This window comes from Cricetulus griseus, chromosome 4 (genome assembly GCF_003668045.3).
Source record: "Cricetulus griseus strain 17A/GY chromosome 4, alternate assembly CriGri-PICRH-1.0, whole genome shotgun sequence".
Classification (NCBI taxonomy): domain Eukaryota; kingdom Metazoa; phylum Chordata; class Mammalia; order Rodentia; family Cricetidae; genus Cricetulus; species Cricetulus griseus.
Genome location: NC_048597.1, coordinates 139,605,869 through 139,626,961, shown reverse-complemented (window position 1 = coordinate 139,626,961; position 21,093 = coordinate 139,605,869). Strand labels below are relative to the sequence as shown.

The window sequence follows — 21,093 nt, the reverse complement described above, 5'->3', positions numbered from 1 at the left end:
AATGAATTGCAAGATGAAATAAACCTTTTCTCCCCAAGTTGCTTTGGTCATAGGGTTTTATTACAGCAACAGAAACTCAACCCAAGACCCTATGTGCCGTTTAAAGATGAAATATAGGCTATAGAGAGAATTTGGCCAATCAAGTGCTTGCCTTGAAAGCACTAAGGACCTGGGTTAGCTCTCTAGAGTCATAAAAAAGTGGTCATTTATACTTTCAAAGCTCTTGCCTTATAGTCTTTTAGATTATCAGAAACAGGTTTATTGTAGGCACATGTATCTGTTGGCCTTTTTGAAAAGTGACACCATCAGCACTGTAGCTACCCCAGTGCCTAGACAGCAGTCCTGAAGTTCACCCACTGTTGTCTGTTCTGGTGTTTACTGATAAACCTCCTCATCTTCTTACAGTCCGCCTCTCTCTGATTCTTTTGTGACTCTAAGCTCTCTACCTCATTTTCTTTAACTCATATTCATTAGAAAAAGGACCTGATTTAGTTGTGTAGGCTCTTATGAGTCACCTCAGAGGATCCTTTGGTCATTTTTGGGAGGCCACTGTCCCTTAAGGCCAATTTTCATATGTCATCTACATCATAGAGACCATACCAAAAGAACTGTTAGTGGTGACTTCCATTAGAAGGAACCTGGGTGGGCTTGGAAGATAGTCCGTGTATCACATGTTACTCCCCATTAGCGAGCCACTGGGAACTTTGAGGTTGAAGGAGAAGTAGTGTTGAACATGCAGTATTTTCTTCTGGCCCTCAGAAAGGGTAGCTCATGGTTATCCCAGTGCAGATTATCTTCAGGTATCTTGGTTCTGCAACCTTCCACAGAAGTAACAGCAGCTTCTGCTTCCCATCACCTTTTTAAAAACTCTTTTAGACTTTTGCTAAAATGTGAGTGAATTCTTAGTAAATAAGGAAGTAAACACACATCAGGAACATTGTATACCACAAAGGAAACAGTGGATGGTCATGGCCAGCATCCTACTAATGTAGGAGTCAGAAAGCAAATGGTGTTCTAGAGGAGTTCCAACTTTTCTGCAAGTATTAGGCCCAAGCCTTGTAATTCTGCAGTCTATACTCTTACCAGATCACAGCTCTGTCTTTAGTCACATAGAAAGCCGGTATCCGGAACCACCAGTAAATGTTTCTGTCAAAGCTCTCTCGGGCTATCTTGATTTCATCAATTCTACTCATTTAGCTGCATGGAAATCACTAAATACGCTAACTTCTATTTTCCCCTGAGTCTGGTGTGAACATCTCCAGATGCCCTGAGCTAGATGAAAATACAGCATGGCAGACTCTTAGGTGGCTGACTGCCATGCCAGAGAGGGTTGCGGCCCTCCTGAAGGGGTGGCTTCAGGTCATGGGTTCTTAACGGTGCGGTGCCATCAAGATTGCCTTTACAGGACTTCATGCTTGGAGAAAAAGGAAAGGCGGGGAGGAATGGAGGAATGGTAGAGGCCCACAGTCTGTATGAGAGACAGCAGAGCGTCAGTGAAGAAGGCTTGGAAAGGCACTCTGAGGGCTTTGACTAGGACTGAGGAGGAGTGTGGGCTTCAAGGGTCTGCTCTTTCTCTTGGTTCCTTCCAGAGGGCATACTGAAAAGAAAGCGGCGACTGCTGTTTGCCCCTGAGAGACGGTTTAGGATGTATTTCCCCATCCCCTGTGTTTTCTGACTGACTTTCACATCCACATCCACATGGAAGGAAGAACTGTGGCCACCACCCAGTGTTTCTTGCTGTTATGGAGCTGTGCAGTATCTGATTTCACTTTTGTTTTTCCCTCCAGGCTGCTTGATAGAGGCAGTGAATCTCAAATCCAGCAACCGAAACCCAGTGGTACATGAATTTGAAAGTAAGTACAAGGAAACATGGAGAGGAATGGGCCCCCTAGTGGACATTGGGTAGCTCCGCAGCTAACCCAACACCTGTTTCCCTGTTGTGATTATTTAATTAAATTAATTAGTTTATTTATACATTTGTTTGTTTGAGATAGGATCTCACTGTGTAGCCCTGGATGACCTAGAATTTACTACAGAGGCCAGCCTGGTCTGGAACGCACAGAGTTCTGCCTGCCTCTGCCTTCCAAGTGCTAGGATTAAAAATGTTCACTACCATACCCAATCTGTTATCATTTAAAAAAATATTTATTTTATTTGTGACTGTGTGTGTGTCTGTGTACATGTTTTGGGGGGGGATGCTGAAGAGGCCAGAAGGGGGCCTTGGATCTCTGGGAGCTGGAGTTACAGGCAGCTGTGTGCTGGAACTTGAACTGCTCTCTGTAAGATCAGTAAGTGCTTTTAACCACTGAGCCCACAGCTCCAGCCCTTAGTCCCCTGTATGTAATGGTCAAGAATGTTCATGATGACTATTGTGCATGGGTAGACTAGTAATATACTCTGCAAATTACATTGGCTGCCATCTGCTTCCTGCCTATCACCGTGCCTACACAACAAAGAAATCTCATATAATAGATTCAGTGTCTTTAAAGGAAACTGTACTCCCTATAGTAAAATCCTTGGTAATGTTTTTATTGTTTTTCTGGCAAAGAAAAAAATCATCTTGAAATCCAGGAAAGATTAAGCTTACACTTTTTCTCCCATTGCTTATTAGGTGTGGAATTGTCTTGTATCATTACGGACTCACAGACAAATGATCCTAGGATTGAATGGAAGAAAATCCAAGATGGCCAAACCACCTATGTGTATTTTGACAACAAGATTCAAGGTATGACCCATCATCCTCTGTGCTACTCACTTCTCTTTTGTCCACAAAGCTTGGAATTTATTTATAGCAGAGATTTTCCCCAGACTGCTAGCCTGCACCTGTAGTTAGGAATATTCTGATTTTCTGAGTTTATTCTTAGAGAAAATTTCAATTTTAGCGTTGATAACAGCTCATTAGTATTGATACCAGTTCATTGGTAAGGACTTGGATCTCTGCACAGCCTGCCTGCCTGAGAAATCACAGCAAACAATTTCCTTAGCCTTGTTGTTATGGTCTATGACAGACATAGTGTGAGCAAGTGACAAAGGGATTATCACAGCAGCATGGGGCCACAAGTTCTCATTGAGCTGCACTGTCCAGTGTGAAGTGCTGGGGTCTCCCTACATTGGATGGCAGGACATTATCTGGGGGCAGTACTAACATAAGCTGCCATTGGATGGCAAGGAGGAGGAGAACAAGGGCCAGGCATCTGGACAGTAGGCTGCAGAGTGCTCAGGCGACCAGACCAGATAGCAAGTGTGGATTGGTAAGAGATGTGGTGGCAGGAAAGAATGCTTCATGCGGACACACAGAAATGCTGCATGAGGAAGAGCTTAGCTAATGAGAAGAGCTGCAGCCAGAGAGGGAGATGAGGAAGACATGGGGTGTACTAGCTGTCCGACAAGCCAGGACAGTAGTTAACACCCATCAAAGGTGCTAGGAGAAGTGACATGTCATACCATTTGAAGACTCAGGTGAAAAGAGACCTGAGATGAGCTCATTCAGAGCAGGACCATATCATACCAGCTTTCCTTTGCAGTCTGGTGGGTGGGGTTGCTCTCAGTGGCTGAGCTGAGGTACAGACACTGGAAAAGGAAGGGTAGAATTGTTAGGACATAGCACTGCTGAAGGAGGTAGTGGTGGAACATCGAGAAAGTGTTACAGCTCTGAGAGGAAAGGTATCCTGGCAGTTGGGAGCCAAGGAATACCACAAAGTCACACAACAAATACCACACAACAAACTTCACACAATAGATTTATTGGGAAAAATATCTGGGGTGGGGGAGGGTAGCTGCCTCTGCTCAGGAGAGAAGTAGCTGAAAACTGGGCAGGAGGCCCCTTGGAGCTTTCCAGGGTGGTGTAAGCGCCTGATCTTGGGGCAAGCTCAGGGATTGGTGGGATTCTTCGGTCTGACCTTGGGCTTTTTCCTATAGGGCGGGACCTGGCCACTCTTCTTCCTGAAGGGGCTGAAAGTGGCCTGTTAAGGCAGTTAGAGAAGTCTGGGGAGCTTGTACCTCTGAGTACAAGCAACACAGTAGGATGTTGCTTTCCTTCTCACATTGAGGGAAGAAATAAATAGGAGGTTCAGTGTGGATATGTTCAGGTTTAGGGAAATCACAGTCTTTGTTATTTGAGTTCTACATGTTATCAGGAGTTGTATGCTCTTAAAAATAGTGTGTTGGTTACAACTGTAGCTTAGTGGTATAGTGCCTGCCTAGCATTCATGAACCCTGAATTCAATCTCTAGGACTGAGGCGGGGGTTGGGGGAGGAAACGCCAAAACCCAACAATATCTAAGGGCTGTATGTGAAGCTCAATATTAGCACCCCTTGGAGGTTTACAACTCCAGGGGATCAGGTGCCTTCTTCTGGCCTCCACAGGTTATGTATGCATGCATGTGGTGTATAGACAAAACACCCATACATAAAATATAAATAAGTAAATCTAAAACAAAGCTGTACTTATTAAAACCATAAAAGCCCAAAGTATTTTTGGGTCCCGGAGAGACGATTGAGTTGTTGAGAGTGTGTCCTGTTGCAGAGGACCTGAACTCAGTTCCTAGCACCCACTCAAGGCAGCCTGTAGCTCCAGCTCCTGGCTCTCTGATATCCTCTTCTGCACTCTGCAGACACTGCACTCATACCTGCACATGCCACACACATATACGTACAAACCAACTCATAAATCTTTAAGAAAGAAAACTTTTATTTCACCAAAGTGGAGGGGGTAGGGGTGAGCAAAGTGATGGACCTACTATGCACAAGGCTCTAAATTATAATTTGCATCACAAACAATAACAACTTTCTTTTTATGGACTCTTAGCTATAGGAATGGCTACCATACAGAGCATCTACCACAAAGAACCAGGTTGGAGGCAGAACTCTTACTGTGCCTTGGGGTAGGACTGTGCCCAAAGCACCTGTTAGATCTGTCCCCCTGGAGTTGTTATATTCACATAGGTATGGAACCACCACCCTGTCCAATCCCAGAATCTTAAGAAAACCATCTCCATGAACAGGCAGGACCCTTCCCTCACCTCTTAGCAACCCTCTATCTATTCTTTCTCTCTGCATTTTTTTTTTTAATTGAGACTTCATATAAAGGGAGTATTAGTCTTTTGTTCTTGGCTTCTTTCAGTTAGCATAGTACTTTCAGGACTCATCATGTATAACATGGATGAGAACTTTGTTCCCTTTTGTGGCTGAGTCAGTGCTCATTGTGTGGTTACTACATTATTTTGTCCAATCATCAGCTGATGTGTACAGTTGGGCTGCTTTCACATGTTGGGTATCAGTATTTTGTACTCATGTCTGTGTAAAGACCAAGCACACAGCTACTGGATCATACAATAGCTGCATGGTGAGTTTTTTGAAGAAACTGCCAGGCTGTTTTCCAAAGTGGTGTCATTTTTTTTTTTTTTTTTGGTGGGGGGAGCATTGAGACAGGGTTTCTCTGTGGCTTTGGAGCCTGTCCTGGAACTAGCTCTTGTAGACCTGGCTGGTTTTGAACTCACAGAGATCCACCTGCCTCTGCCTCCCGAGTGCTGGGATTAAAGGCTTGCGCCACCAACGGCCGGCCCGGTGTCACTTTTTAAAAGATTTTATTTTACGTGTCTGAGTATTTTGTCTGCATGTGTGTCTGTACATTAGATATGTACGCTGGGTACAGAGGTCAGAATAGGCATTGGATCCCCTGGGACTAGAGTTGTGGATGGTTGTGAGCCACCATGTGGTTGCTGGGAACCAAACCTGGATCTTCTGCAAAAGTAATGTAAATTGTCTTAATCATGGAACCATCTACCCAATCCTGGCATCATCATTTTACATTCTCATTAGCAATGCTGACCCCCCCATCATACCCCTGTGGTCTTACCAAACTCGTGATCATTTGACCTTCGAATAATTTTAGACGCTATATAAAGGTATCTCAGTGAAGTTTTATCTTCATGTGCATATCGGACAGCTGTAGATTTTCTTGGGAGAAATATCTAATTAACTGTTGTGCTAATTTAAAAACTTGTATATTGGTTATTGCATTATAAATTTATATATTCCAGAGACTAGTCTGATATGACATGGAGAGTTTCTGCCATCCTTTAGGTTGTCTGTTCACCTGCTTATGTCCTTTAAAGCACAAAGGTTTTGAACTTGATGAAATCTAATATAGCCCCAATTTTTTGTGCTTATGTCTTTGTTCTCATATCTAAGAAGCTGTTACCTAACTTAAGGTCATGAAGATTATGCCTTCTGGAGAAATGGCTTAGTTGTTGAGAGTTCCAATTGCTTTTGCAGAGGACCTAGGTTTCATTCCCAGCATCCACATAGTGGCTGGCAACCATTTGTAACTCAGGTTCAAGGGGATTTGATGCCCTTCCTCTATTTTTGCAAACACTAGGCATGAAGCTGGTGTACAGACATACATGCAGGCAAAACACTCATATACATAAGTAAATAAATAAAAATTATGATTTTTTTCTCTTAAGACTTTTATAGTTTTACTTTTGGGGACAGCACTTTGCTAATGTTACCCAGGCTGGCCTGGAGCTTACTGTGTTGCCCAGGCTAACCTCAGACTCAAGTTCCTATTAGTTTATAGAGTTGCAAATAAATGTGCCACTAAGCCCTACTTTAATTCAATCTTCCCCCCCACGACAGGGTTTCTTTGTGTAGCCCTGGCTGTCCTGGAACTCGTTCTACCGACCAGGCTGGCCTTGAACATACAGAGATCCACCTGCCTCTGCCTCCAGAATGCCCCACCACTTGGTATCTCATTCAACTCTTATGTAGGTGTTTGTTGAATAGGGAGGGCAGCCAGTGTTCAGCTTTCTTCTTTTGTATGTGGATAGCTACATCTTTTGTGGATTTTGTTTTATAATGTTTATTGGTTTTCCTTTAAGTGGGGATTCTCTCCTAGAGATAATAAAGAGAAAATAAGGTTCCTGGTTTTATCTTAAATGCCAGTTATTATTTTTGATGATTAGGTTGCATACAGGAAGAAGTCAGTGGCTCAGTCCTTATGAAGATCACTTCTTTCACCTGGACATAAAGCAATCTGCAGTCTTCTTGCTCTGCCATCAAGTCCAGCCCCACACTGTTTTCCAGTGGCTGGTAACTGTGTCTTCTTTTTTATAGGGGACCTGGTAGGTCGTACAGATGTGTTTGGAAAAACTTCATTGAGGATCTGGAATGTGACACGGTCGGACTCAGCAATCTATCGCTGTGAGGTCGTTGCTCTAAATGACCGAAAAGAAATTGATGAGATTACCATTGAGTTAATTGTGCAAGGTGGGAACCCATTGGTATGAAGCATTTGCACTGGCCCGGCCTTACGAGTCCTTAGCTCTGGAATAAGAGACCAGCTCCTATTTTGATTTCATTCCTCCAGAGCTGCATTTCTGGGGCTATTTGCTGTTTTGAGAGGGAGCTAGTGAGGCTGTCAAGAGATGGGGTGGGAAGGGTGGCAGAGCACCTGTTCTGTTCCTTACCCACATAGGGACCCTTTGCATCATCTCCTTTTCACTTTACTTCTGAAGGTGGGAGAACTGGAAACTGGAATTGGACACGCAGGGTGGAGTGAGCTCCAAGAAAGGGCAGGGTGCCTGCAACAGGCAGCTGAAGATGAGCTGTGGTCTTTAGAACTGGTTTATCACACTGGGTTTTGTTACAAGGGGCTTGTGCTGAGATTTAAACACCAACCCATATTTTGCCTGCAGTGAAACCAGTGACCCCTGTCTGCAGAGTACCAAAGGCTGTGCCTGTAGGCAAGATGGCGACACTGCAGTGTCAGGAGAGTGAGGGCTATCCCCGGCCTCACTACAGCTGGTACCGCAACGATGTGCCACTGCCTACAGATTCCAGAGCCAACCCCAGATTTCACAATTCGTCTTTCCTTGTGAACTCGGAGACAGGCACTCTGGTAAGAGCTCTTCTCAGGTGAAGGAGGGCCAGTGAGGGTCCTTCTCAAGGCGGAGGCAGAAACCCAGAACATCAGAAACTCTATAGCAAAAGTGCTGGTGTTCTATAAGTAAGTGCTAAGAGTAGGACAAAAGGAACCCTGTTCTTCTAGGAGAGACCAAGGGGCAAGCAAACAAATGGGTAAGGCATCGTCAGAACCCCAGTCTGAATAATCAACCGATACATAAATCATCATGTGAGGGAAACGTGATTACAGGGCAGATGTTTGATAGTAAGTAATTAACACAATTGTATTGTGATTATAGTTTTTACATCCTTATCATATAGAGTAGTGGTTCTCAACCTGGGGGTCAAACAATCCTTTCACAAGGGTCACCTACGACCTTTGGAAAACACAGGCATTTACACTGCAATTCATAACAGTAGCAAAATTACAGTTCTGAAGTAGCAGTGAAAATAATTTTATGGTTGGGGGTCACCACAACATGAGCAATTGAATTAAAGGATCGAAGCATTAATAAGGTTGAGAACCACTGATTAGGAAGGTTAAGAACCACTTACGGATCACACATCTGGAATTTGCTTCAGAATAACCTACTAGGAGACAAAATAATAATAATAATAATAATAATAATAATAATAATAATAATAATAAAAAAGGGCTTGGTCATGCACCGAATGACATGTTGGCCTTGAGGCCCTTCTCAGCAGGGAGGTGTCTTGGTTTGTGAACTGTCCAAGTGCATGTAGTGATCAGGTGAATTGTAATGGGGTATTTGGTCTTGACTAAGAAGAGTTATTGGGATTGCTTTGACTTCAGACTGAAAGTGAAGTCAGCTTCTTTTAGTTATTGCACAGTTTTGCTCTCTCTGTGTCCCAAAGAGAGTTCCTTGTTGCAAGCTCTGAGGTGAGGATCACATGCCAGGGAGGCCACAGTGGATGAACTGACTACTTTTGTGGCCTCATTAGGCCTTTGTCAGCCTTGGTGTATCTGTCTCTCAGTTTGTCCTGTTGAGTGAAGTAATACTTGTCATTTCTGGAACAGGTTTTCAGTGCTGTCCACAAGGACGACTCTGGGCAGTACTACTGCATTGCTTCCAACGATGCAGGCGCATCCAGGTGTGAGGGGCAGGACATGGAAGTCTGTAAGTCACTTGAAAAGATTTTACATTGAAGTCTGGGGAATGAACATTTAAAGATGAATGCTGGACGTTAGTTTAGCTAACCACTCTGCCATGGGTGGATTTTCCTGGAGCTGACAAGGGACTCCTCAAATCTATTGCAGTCTGAAGGGGAGTATGAAAAGAACAATATCTAAATAAGTAGAACCTCAAACTTCTGGGGAGCTTTGGGTGTTGGCAACAGTCATGGAACTTTCACAGGGTATAGTAAATTCTTTGGTAAACAATAGACATGTCAAAACCCAGTTGTATGGGGAGCCCTGATGGGCCTCTAAGAATCTAGTCAGTTAGTAGCTATTTTTGCAGGAAACTAAAAGCCCCATGCTTTTCCTTGTTCTGTGATGTCATCTCTAGGGAGTGGGCTCATGAGGGGCAGCATGTCAGGAGGAAGTGGATAGGGTGAGTTGAGCCACATGGGGGAGCTTCTCACATTCTCAGTTGTGGCCACCTCAGAGCAGTGGTTTCCATAGCCATTTGGAGGACTGTTACACACCGGGTCCAGGAACCACCTGAAATTGTTGTAAGTGTCTGTGTGCATATAGCATTCTGGTGTGTCTCACCTGTCAAGAATTACTTTAGGGTCATTTGCTATTGTAGGAAGGTTTCCTGCATTCTTCATGCATCTTTACATAAACACCTGGATCTTGCAGAGGTTTTAAGAGGCTGAGGATAGGCAGCCAGTGAAGTGAAAGGACAAGTTTGCACTTAACAGTTTTTATGTTTAAGATCGGAAGCTTTCTTTTCCCCCAAGTAATCTACAGAAAAGGCAGGCTGTATAAATTAGAAAGGTTACTTTCTGCTGGGCGGTGGTGGCGCACGCCTTTTATTCCAGCACTCGGGAGGCAGAGGCAGGCGGATCTCTGTGAGTTCAAGACCAGGCTGATCTACAAGAGCTAGTTCCAGGACAGCCTCCAAAGCTACAGAGAAACCCTGTCTTGAAACCCCCCCCCCAAAAAAAAGGAAAAAAAGAGAAAGGTTACTTTCCTTAGGGCTCCTGGCTCTTAATTCTATGCAAATATAGCCATTTCTTCATGATCTTAAAGCTTTTCCTGCACTGGCAAACTTCTCAATGGCTTTGCATATAACCGCATTTGAACCATCTATGTCATAGTATGTTTTGTGACCAGGGGTTAGCCAGAGAGATGTTAAGAGTCAGTTTCTTCTTCTGGATAGAGTAGGCATGAATGGAGGTGGAGGTGGAGGTGGGGGTGAGGTGGGGGTTGGAAAGGTGACCTAACAAGGTCAAGGTCTTTTGATGGATCACACCATTCTACCCACAAATTTTTTCTGTAGATGATCTGAACATTGCTGGGATTATTGGGGGAGTCTTGGTTGTCCTTATTGTTCTCGCTGTGATCACGATGGGCATCTGTTGTGCATACAGACGTGGTTGCTTCATCAACAGTACACAAGATGGAGAAAGGTATGCCTATCTTGTCTGGAAGTGACGTCAGGCTTGTATTAACGACATAGGCACACTGAACTGTCCTCTTCTCTTCACAGTTATAAGAGCCCAGGGAAGCATGATGGCGTTAATTACATTCGGACAAGTGATGAGGTAATAGAGCAGAAAACCTAACGGTCTAGGTTTTCTTGTGGGTTCAGTACTAAGGGGGTTTACTTACTACTGAGTGAGGCTTACCTCTGCTTAGTGTTGCCCCTGGCTTCGTCTTTTGGGAGTACATGATTCGTTCACATTTGATTTGACCAGTGTGTCTCCAACACCACCCAACAAAGCCCCTGAATTGGTTCTTTGTGCTGCCTTTGCAGGGTGACTTCAGACACAAATCGTCCTTTGTTATCTGAGACCTGATGGCTGGGAGAGCACTTGCAAATACCTCTACTGGAGACTGGTCAAGGGCTGCTGTGAGCCCAGGGCACCTGGTCAGAGCTACCATGCAGAAGCTTTTTGTTTTGGCCAAAGTCGATTCCTTCCTTGCTCTTTAACAAGCCACATGAATAAAAGAAATCCTCCTGAAGATGGGCATAGTAACCTAGACTGTTGCTAGCTTGATTCCCTTATGGGGATTAGGATGGTCTTCAATGCCTTTCTGTTATCAGTTTTCTTGTGCAGGGCAGCTTGGACCGCTCTTGCCACAGGCTGTTTAGCAGCCAGGACAGCACAGGCTGTGAGAAGATGAGGGGCTGGGCTGTAGCAGCAGCTCTGTGAGCATGCCTGTGACAGTGCCCCAGGAAGGTTTTCAGGCAGTGCCTTGCTCCCTGGACCCTGACCCACCGTGTTGCCTCTGTTGATTGGCCAGTATTTTCATGTCCATCCTGGAAAATTTGCTTGGATCAGCATTTTATAAAAACCCAAATCAGAAAGATAAAATTGCTTGCTGGAACGAGATCTTACCCAGAGAACTCTCCTTCCCAAAAGTTGCCAGGATTTAGGAGAACCTCTTCTTAAGCTACGTCTGAAATGGTACTGAAGTCTGCTTTTCTATTGGTTTTGCTTATTTTATAAAATTTTAACATTCTAAATTTTTGCTAAAGATGTATTTTGATTATTGAAAATTTCTATATAAACTGTAAATATATTGCCACACAGTGTTTCAAACGTATTTTTTTAAGAGTTCAACTTAAGATTAGAAAGCTTGGGCTACTAGTGTTCAATTGGAAAATACCAGTAATAAAGTCTTTTAAGGGATTCTCTTAAGGCGGCTGGCTGAACCTTCCTTTGTTCATAAAAAGTTTTAGTATTTTTCGTAAGAAAACTTACTGTCTGACCACTGTTGCTTAGGAAACCATTAAAAAAATCAAATCTAGTCATGTTTGTATCTTTTTGCATAAAGAAACCCTGGGAACTCCTGGGCTAGTTTTGAATGGCCTCTTCCTGAGATTTCCGACTCCCAGAGAGATACTGTGCAGACCAAGTTGCATGGTTCCTAAGGCTAGTTAAGCCATTGTTCATGGTCATTAACTTGTATGGGATGGAATGTCCTCTTACGGCCTGCACAGCCCTGACCTCAGCTCTGAGTCTGGATTCAAGTGTTCATGGGTGGTTTCTGGGCTGTGCAGTGCTGGCTATTCTCACATGGGAAGCTGAGGAAGGCAGGTGGCCAGTGACATCCCAGTCTTTGGGTGCTGTGACCAAATTCAACCTGTTTTGGGTAGGTCATAAAACAAGGCCAGTGTCCTTGTTTTTAAAATTCATTTTAATTATCTGTGTAGTTGATAACTGCATGCAAGGCCAAAGGCAATTTGAAACTGAACCTGTCAAATATTTTAAAAAGATTCTACTGTTCATCTTTGTTGTGATGAAAGTATCTCAACACTGCAGGCTGTCTTCTCCATGACAAGCCGTTGTGTCCAGCCCAGCTCTTTGAAGAATAGCAGAAAGGACAGCCAGAGTACAAAGCCTGACAGTGAGCAAAGTAAAATGCCCAGCCAAAAGCAGTTTTCTAATTTTTATTTTAAATCTTTTATCTACGTGAGACAGTACTCATTTTATGGGACATTAGAAACACTATTCAAAAGCCTTTATTCTTCAGGAACAGACGTTCTTGGTCTCAAACACTTTACCATGCTAGACTCATGATGTAAAGTGGTTTGAAGCCAGGAGTGTCTAAAGGAGTTCCTAATCCTACCTTGCACCCATAGAGGTTTTTATGGAGAAGGTAGCCACTTTGTGATCTTAATTTTTTTTTTATGTACTTCTGCAGCCCCCCCCCCCTTCTTTTTTTCACCGAATACTTGAAGCACACTGTTGTTTTCTTATGTGGAAGGCTATATGCTAAGATACCAGTAGGAGCAGCAGGACAGTAATTCTGTGCCTGCCCAGTGGAGCCCAGTTTCTCTTGCTTTTGCATCTTGGATAACCTCATCCTTCCTCTACCTCTGCCCTCCTCTTGGTAGAGCAGGATATCTGCCATCTAATGGGGTGGGGTGGGAGAATAATACACTGGCCTTCCAGTGGCTGTTACAGCAATAGGGTAGCCATGTTGCTCCCTCTTTTATTCTTTCATGCCCTGAAGCCGCCTTTCACCGCGCCATGGGAACTAAGTCTGACAAAGCAACACGTGAGCCTGGAAAGCAGTGGCCTGTGACTGTACAGATATGGCCTGAAGGAGCTCACTGACCCGTAGTATGTGAATGTGTCTGAAGAAACCTGAAAGAGGCTGTTTTTTTGGCTATTGATGTTCAAGTTGTTGTTTGTAGATGTTACAGATTTATATTAACACAACTACAATTTGGTTATTTGTTAAAACTCACTCATCTATAAAAACTTAGAAACAAAATGAAACCACTTCTTTCTCTATGTTAGGCTGACCCTGTGTGCTTATCATTTGGTTAGGCACATACTCCGCAAAGGTTCCATCACATAAGGAAAGTCACATCTGTACCCAGCCAAGTGTTCACTTAAGAGCAGCTATGACACTTATTCCACCAATTGTCGGAGCTTCTTTATGGCCAAGTACAGTAGTTCTCCATCCCCGAATCTAGATACCACATGCACACTACAAACAGTAATTTTGGTGCTAGAGTGTAGTTCCGTGCCAGAGGGCTTGCCTAGGCACACCTGGTCCTGGTTTAGCATGGGGGCAGAAGGAGGGCGGCATTAGCCAGGGATGGCAGAACATGCCTGTAGTCCCTGCTATGTGAGGCTGACACAAGAAAAGGGCTAGATGAGCCCATTTTAACATGCTGAGCAATAAAGTGCGACTCACGTCTCCAGAAAAGCAGGGACTCAATCCATCTCTTCAGAGTCCACAAACAACACCAACTCAAGAGACTCAAGTCATGCCCAGTTGTGGAGCAGTCCTCAGCAGTGTCACATATATACTAGTATACCTAATATACTAATAGGATGTCTGTTGTTAGGTAGACAGAAGTTTCTATATGGAACACAGGCAGGTGGGCAGACGAACCATAGTGGGAAAGATTTGATCTTATTTGTATTTAAGTATTGGTAAATCCTTAATGCAGGGTTAAGACAACAACCAATAAAGCCCTGTCCCAAAAGCCAGAAAAGTTATATTAAATGCTAGGTTATATTTATATTTGACCTTTATTACTTCATTTTAGAAAGACTGTACATCTCTTTTAATAAAATCTGCAATTATAAATAATAGAAAAATATTTCAATCAAAATTTTACCATTAGCTGAGGGGAAATATCTATTGTAACAAATTCAGACAAGCTATAGACACTTGAGTTATACAGAAGAAAGCTGGTTTCTAAAATTGTGTTCCTTAAAGACCAGATTATAACTTACCACAGAAGGTTTGAGACTCAAACACAACGTCACAATATTAAATAGCTTATTGTTATTGTAAAAAAAGTCTAAATATGTAATCTCTCTATTTATTTACAAATCTCAACTACAGTAACATAAAGAGAAACATGGAAGGCTGGTTAGCCAAACACAAGTTAAACAAAGCCATGCTGGTATTCTACCAAAGGACTTGGTACTGTATAGGCAAGTCTCTCCACATGCAGACCATGCCATGCCAGCCTTTTCCCTTCCACATGGGAAAGGCAAATGTCCCTGAAGTTACTGCTGAGGCACACTGTTTCAGTTGGCTGTCTTCAGGGGGGTCTTGCGGAGGGACCTCCTGCTGGATCTTGGGTTGTCCTTGTTTCTGGCTAGAGACTTTACATTCCACTGTGGAGACTGTGGAGGCCTGGAGAAGAAAATGTACAGTCAATGAAAAGAGAAAGCTCTACAAAAATGCTCCCCCCAAGAGAACTTACGATTTATCAGGCAGCGATAAACATAAAATGTCATTTCCTTGATCCTGGGCTTCGACTTTCTCTGAAAAGGAGTCAAACACAAAGAAATTTAGTTTTCCCAAAACTTCAAAGGCAGTGGGTGTCCTGATCAGATGAAAACCCAGAACTTACCTTTGGTAAAAAGTGGAGTTGCTGGTGTCCCTATGTAACTGACCCCTGCTCCAAATGTGACATTATTGATGGACTCTGGGTAAAGGGGAAACAGTGTTAGTAAAAATTCAGTAATACATAGCCACCAAGTTCTCTCTACTCTGGTTTTCAATCCTAGCCGCTACCTCACACACAGGTGACGGCCACTCATCAAAAGCTTCTGTGTGCTGCAGGACTGCACCCAGATGGAGACACCATCAGCCTCTCCTGACTTCCTCTTTCCACCAGGGCCTTTCTAAGGTTGCACTATAGCCCAGGCCTTCATTTTTGAACACCTATAGCTTCTCCCATCTCGTTCGCATCTTCCTTCAGTGACTACCCATATGGAGGTGACCCTCAACTTCCCTCCTGGTTCTCTCTCCATTTCCTATGTGTCTCACCTGTATTTCCTAAGGAGATGTCAAAACACATTGCTTGTGCCCCTGGCGTTTCTTCCTTGTTACTAATGTGTTGGAAGGATTGATATGTGGTCCTCTAAAGCTTAACTGGCCAGAACCACAGGCTATATCTCTACATGGAGACAGTAACCACCCTGTCCACTCTCTTCTTCCTTGTTCCTGTCCTTGCTCACTGTAAGTATCTCAGTCCGTCTCGCCCCGTATTCTTGATCTTTCATGTTGTGTCCCTGACCTCAAAGGTCTCTTCAGCCTGACTGGGATTGTGTTCTGTTCTTTCACCAGCAGAAATTCAAGTCATTCATAGTCCGTTTATATGAGATATAATAAAGTGTCTTAACACAGTATCTGGTGCAAGCTAAGTGCCAAGGAAATAATTTATTTGCTATAATTCCCTATGTTACTGGGGCCATGCTGATTTAAAGAACAGGTAAAGTTAGTGTCCTGGTTAGAGATCCTGATGGGGCTCGGCTCTGTCTATCAAGGAGAACTGAAAATCTACCAGTTTGAGCTAGCCCCAAGCCACCTTTATAAACTCAGAAGCTTCATGAACATGGTTTAATCCACCTGGGTCCCCTGGGCATGTGGACGACCTTTCTTCAGCAGCCCCTAGCCTGTCATACCTATGTGCACATTCAACTCCTCTATTACCTCTACCTGCCCACGACACATTGCCCCATCCTGGAGTCCTACAGCTGAAGCCTTGGTGCACTGTGGATCAGCCAAAGCTGTTAAAAACTCCACATGGGAGCAGAGCCTGGGTCTACATGCTGCATTCCTATGGGCATGTGTGAGCATACAGTGAACCTTCGTGGATGGAAACATGCTAACACCCACTGCAGTGCTGGACCACTGACAGCTACTCAAGCTCTGCTGGCACACTGGCAGAGAATCCTACCTTTTGCTACTACAATCAAGCAGCACAGGGCTGCTTGTTTCTGTCCCTGGAAGGTCTCTACCTGCACTGTCAAAGGAATCATGCCTGCACCGCCCCCCTCTGCCTCACACACTGACTCTCCCAGCTGGAAGCCTATATGCATCCTGGGAGGTTCTGACAGCTCTAGGTGCACTCTGTTCAGAATCAAAGGCAGAATGAGAAATCAGGAAAATAATTCCTCTCACAATAGCTAAATACAAAATGTCTAATGGGCTGGGGAGTGCAGGGGAAACACAACTCTACAAATGACAGCTATAAAATGCTGAAAGAGAAAAAAGGATATAAGATGATAGACTTCCTGTGTGGAATAGAGATTAAGGGCTAGACTCAACTAAAAAGATAGGACTTTCCATGTTTATGGATGATCAGAATTTACATCATGAAAACGGATGTACAAAATAAATATAGGCAATGATTATCAAAATTGACATTTGCAGAAATAGAAAAAAAATTCTAAAATTCACACATTAGCACAAAAGACCCGAAAATAGCTAAAGCAGAGATCAAGTAGAGAGAGCGATGCTGGAGTAGCAGCAGGGCTTAAGTTCATTATGCTACCCAGGGCTGTCACAGCTCAGGGAGCAGAAGACCCCAACACCAGCCTGTACAGCTGGAGCCACTTCATTGTCAACGAAGGTGCTTTAAAATGAAGGAAACAACCCCACCCCTCTTCAACAAGTAAATGGCACAAGGAAGACAGGCTCTACCTAGATATAGTACAGTACAATGAAATCCTTTTCACCCTTGGCAAAAAAATCATCTGGAAATGGGGCAAAGGCCTCAATTTAAGACTTTCAAACTGCTAGAGGAAACATGGGGAAATTTTCCAGATACAATCATGGGTAATGACTTTCTGAATAGAATTCTAGAAACCGAAGAAAGGACAACAAGACCTGAGAAACAGGATTGCATCAAATCAATGACAAAGCTCTACACAGCACAGGAAACAGCAGAGTGATGAGACAACCTACAGAGTGGAGCAAAAATCTTTGTTGCTCCTCTGGTGAAGTTAATAGCCATAGCATAAGAATTAAACAAATTCCAGGCAGGCCTTGGTGGCACACACCTTTAATTCCAGCACTCGGGAGGCAGAGGCAGGTGAGTTCGAGGCCAGCCTGGTCCCCAGAGAGAGTGCCAGGATAGGCTCCAAAGCTACACAGAGAAACCCTGTCTCCAAAAAACAAAACAAAAAAAATCCCAACAACAACAAAAGAATTAAACAAATTCCAAAGAACAAAATCCAGTGGATAAATGGGCATACTAATCCAACAAGTTCTCAAAGTACATGTGGCCAATAAATCATGGAAAGATGTTCAATAGCCTCAGCTGTCAGGGAAATGGGATCATAGCTGAAATGATACCAGATACCAAGCCCATCAGAATGGGTGGTTACCACCAAGGAAAGTGCTAGGTATGGTGCCAGGTTGCGGGGGGTAGGGGGGGGGATTGTATAAATCATCTGGAAGTAGAAGGGCACCCATGCTCTGACAGTTCTCCCAGGAAGGAGAGAACAGGGAGGGGCCCTTTTTTGAGCCTTCCTTCCTGGTTCAAAATACAGATGGGTAGAAACTGCACCAACAGCCAGAGAAAGAACAGGCAGTGTCCTGACCTAGTGACACCCGAGTTTGATTTTCCATCAAAGACGATTCCATACATGCAAATTAGATCAGCATGAATGCACCATGCCAGATTTCACTGCTAAGCAACACATGCTGCCAGGAAACCAACTGAAGATTGACATCAGGGACTCATGGGATACGCAAAGCTGAAATGAGGTACATGTGCTCTGCTTCTATAGCATATGGTACCTAAGTGCCAAAATAGAAGCACTTTGTTCCCCTGAGCCAGAACACTGAACATAAAAACTTCTCTCTGTAAGAGGAGGACAATTTTACGTATCTTACGTCATACCTGCTGGTACCCAACAAGTCACAATAACTGTCTTAATATCAAAAACTGCCATGATCCAGTTGTTATCTAAGGAAAAGTAGGGTAGGAATTCTGATCATTCACAGTAATTCCCTGAAAAGGGGGTCCTGCATGACAAGGACCTATAACCACTTGCATATTTTAAGACACCAAAACACCATAAGTTAACAGAATGGCAAGTAGCCAGAATCCAGGAGGTATGCCGGGAAAGTACATGGGCTGAAGGCATGAGTGTCTCATCACTGCTGTCCAGAAGCTCTGTTCTCATCTCACCATCACAGGAACCAAAGAGAGAGACAGGCCCAGAGGGGCACAGAGGTCACGATCTGGTGTTTTTTTTAACAGGTCTCTGTAATATCTATCCAGGGGCTCTGTGGGTGGCCTCATATAGGCAGGAATAAAACAGCTTCCAACCAACAGCAAGGACAGAAAGAATGAAGCTGAAGTGTGGGACGCAGTGCAGAGAGGTCTGAGGCCTCTCTATTTAGAATGAAGAGTGGCTTGACACAGGCACCCTAGCATGCTCAGCTGGGGCAGGGCAGGGAAGGCATACCAGGCAGGCTCTCAGGAATTAAGAGTATGCATGTCAGCCAGCAGTGGTCTCTATAGTCCAAGCTGAACAATGCCAATCTTAAAAAGTGAAAATTGCAAATGACCTCAAATCTGAATTATTGCAACACAAAGTCAAAGTGGAAAATAACTGACCTCACATGATGGTGGCAGTCAAAACAGGTTTTATATTATTCCAGGCTATATGTTTGGGGTATATATGAGACAAATGAATTAAAGTTGGGTCCATTCCAAAGATATCTCATTAAATATATACAAATATCCCAAAATCTTGGAACTGGAAGTTGCAAGAGATCGTGAATTGTAAACACTTCTGGTGCCAGCATTTTAGGTAAGGGTTTTCTCCCTGGGTAAGTTTTTATTTGGTTTGGGAGAACAAGAAGCTAACTGTTCTGACTTAGGACATTAGAAGCACACATACAATAGGATGTGAGGAGACCCATACTCTTGGTATATACAGGAGGAGTGGTGCACCAGGGCAGAACCCCAGAGCAATAAGATACATGCAGTGCTAACCTCTGACCACAGCCTAGGGCAAACCAGACTAGCAGAGGGTCACCTCCATAATGTTACTTTGGGGCTGTGACCTAACCTATCTGTTCCCCAGTTCAGGATCCCTCTCGGGTTGTGAGGTTTAACCAAGTTAATGCATGAACCCCTGGGATGAGTGCTTACTGTTCAGTAAACTCTCCATCAAGTAAGAGCAGTCACCATGAAACATGCACATCAGCAGCCGATTACAAGGACTATCTTACAGTGGAAGGTTTACCATTAGCATTATTATGGCAACTGGAGGGAAGGATGGGAAAAACTAGCCTATTCCAACTAGTTACTTACTTTCTGGGGTGCTGATTGCCCGTTTAGTTACATGTTTGACAGCTGCATCGGACTCTTGCTCCATGCTTAGGGAAGCTGCGAAGATAGAACAGAAATATGTATCAGTTCAAAATCCCAAAGCAGCATCATACACAAAAAAGGAAAAAAAGAAAAATAAGAAAACAAGCTACACGTGAAAAGTAAAAATTCCCAATGTTTTAAGTGATATAACAAACAGGTCATAGAAATTAAGAAAACAATGTAAAATAAAAATTAAAGCTCCAGGGCAATGTCCACATTCAAAGCGTTCAAGGAAGCGGAAACTAAAACCATGCTATTTTTACATTTTTGACAGTTTGGCAATGTAACATATATATATATATATATATATATATATATATATATATATATATATGTTATTGTTATTATTTCAGAGACAAGGGCTCACTCTGTAGCCCAGGTTGGCCTAAAAATCATGACAGTCCTTCTGCTTCATCCTCCCAAGTGCTGGATTATAGGTGCAGACCACCAAACCCAGCTTAGGTCTTTGCCACTGGAAATAATTTTGCATAGAAGACGACTTACAAGGACTTTTACTGTGTTATTTACATAAAAAAAAATTGAAAAGCATCAAAACTTTCAAGAATAGGGTAGTAAAAAAAGGCTCAGGACCCCCAGTTTGAGATGGGATGCTATAAAGCCACTGGACAAGAGTCTTTTGAAACACTCACGGAATCATTTTCACTATGTATCTTACAGGTGTGTAGATGAAGCAAGTTATAAAGCATCACAGTAAGAACCCAGTCATAAATAAAACACATGTGTGTTAGGAAAGTGATGGCTTTAGCACCCCATTTTCCAAATCCCTTAGCACAGGAAATATGCTCAGCCTTAATCCTGAATCTCCAATTAATGCTATTTAAGGACAACAGCAAACATTTTCAGCTGGGTTGTGGTGGCACATACCTTTAATACCAGCACTTGGGAGGCAGAGGCAGGAGATCTCTGGGAGTTTGAGGCCAGCCTGGACTTACAGGTCAGGTTCCAGGAGAGTCAGGGCTACACAGAGAAGCTGTATCTCAGGGGGATAAAAGAATAAAAAGAAAAGGAAAGTGAAAAAAGATAAGATTTTAAAAGAGATGAGACATATACTGGCTTTTTGAACTGCACATGCTCACTTGATCTAGTGGCAACCATAATGCTTACCATGGCTGCGGGATTTTTCTGGGCTTCCAGACTCTACACTGAAAGGTAAAGCTCCTAAGCTGCGCCTATGACTTTTGTTCTTCGACTCGACGGCTTTCTTGACTGAGTTCAGAATTGCGATGGTACTCAGGGACATGGACCTGTGGACACAAGATCCCAGACACTGACTGCAAGTGCAGACCACCATGGAGGCATCAGTGCCCCCCGCTTCCTTTCTGATAGACTGTTCAAACACCCTCTTCCCACTCAGAGAAGTATGTGGTGTGAGGTGTCA

The 21,093-nt window shown here is 43.5% G+C and overlaps 2 protein-coding genes across 3 annotated transcripts in view; one reads left to right on the top strand and one right to left on the bottom strand.

Moving 5' to 3' along the window:
* Positions 1–771: 771 nt before the first annotated feature.
* Jam3 (junctional adhesion molecule 3) lies at positions 772–10,886 on the top strand. Its single transcript, XM_035444203.1, has 9 exons — positions 772–829; positions 1,788–1,853; positions 2,612–2,725; positions 7,117–7,269; positions 7,698–7,900; positions 8,945–9,044; positions 10,374–10,503; positions 10,584–10,638; positions 10,851–10,886. Exons 1-9 carry the CDS (start codon positions 772–774, stop codon positions 10,884–10,886), a joined length of 915 nt encoding a protein of 304 aa, XP_035300094.1.
* A 3,186-nt stretch (positions 10,887–14,072) lies between these two features.
* Ncapd3 (non-SMC condensin II complex subunit D3) overlaps positions 14,073–21,093 on the bottom strand; it is a 73,165-nt gene continuing 66,144 nt past the window's right edge. For both annotated transcript variants that reach the window (XM_027411712.2, XM_027411713.2), the window contains 5 exons: positions 20,820–20,959; positions 19,635–19,709; positions 14,928–15,002; positions 14,778–14,838; positions 14,073–14,707 (listed from right to left, as the gene is read on the bottom strand). In XM_027411712.2, coding sequence (XP_027267513.1) covers positions 14,599–14,707; positions 14,778–14,838; positions 14,928–15,002; positions 19,635–19,709; positions 20,820–20,959 — 460 coding nt within the window. In that variant the 3' untranslated portion in view covers positions 14,073–14,598. The remainder of the gene's footprint in view (positions 14,708–14,777; positions 14,839–14,927; positions 15,003–19,634; positions 19,710–20,819; positions 20,960–21,093) is intronic.

What these genes read in the sequence shown, in the direction of transcription:
- Jam3 (XM_035444203.1), top strand. Translation starts at nt 772, where the DNA reads ATGGTTATCCCAGTGCAGATTATCTTCAGGTATCTTGGTTCTGCAACC. An exon ending in TTTTGACAACAAGATTCAAG is followed by an intron (nt 2,726 to 7,116) that starts GTATGACCCATC and finishes TCTTTTTTATAG; the next exon opens with GGGACCTGGTAGGTCGTACA. An exon ending in GGGGCAGGACATGGAAGTCT is followed by an intron (nt 9,045 to 10,373) that starts GTAAGTCACTTG and finishes TTTTTTCTGTAG; the next exon opens with ATGATCTGAACATTGCTGGG.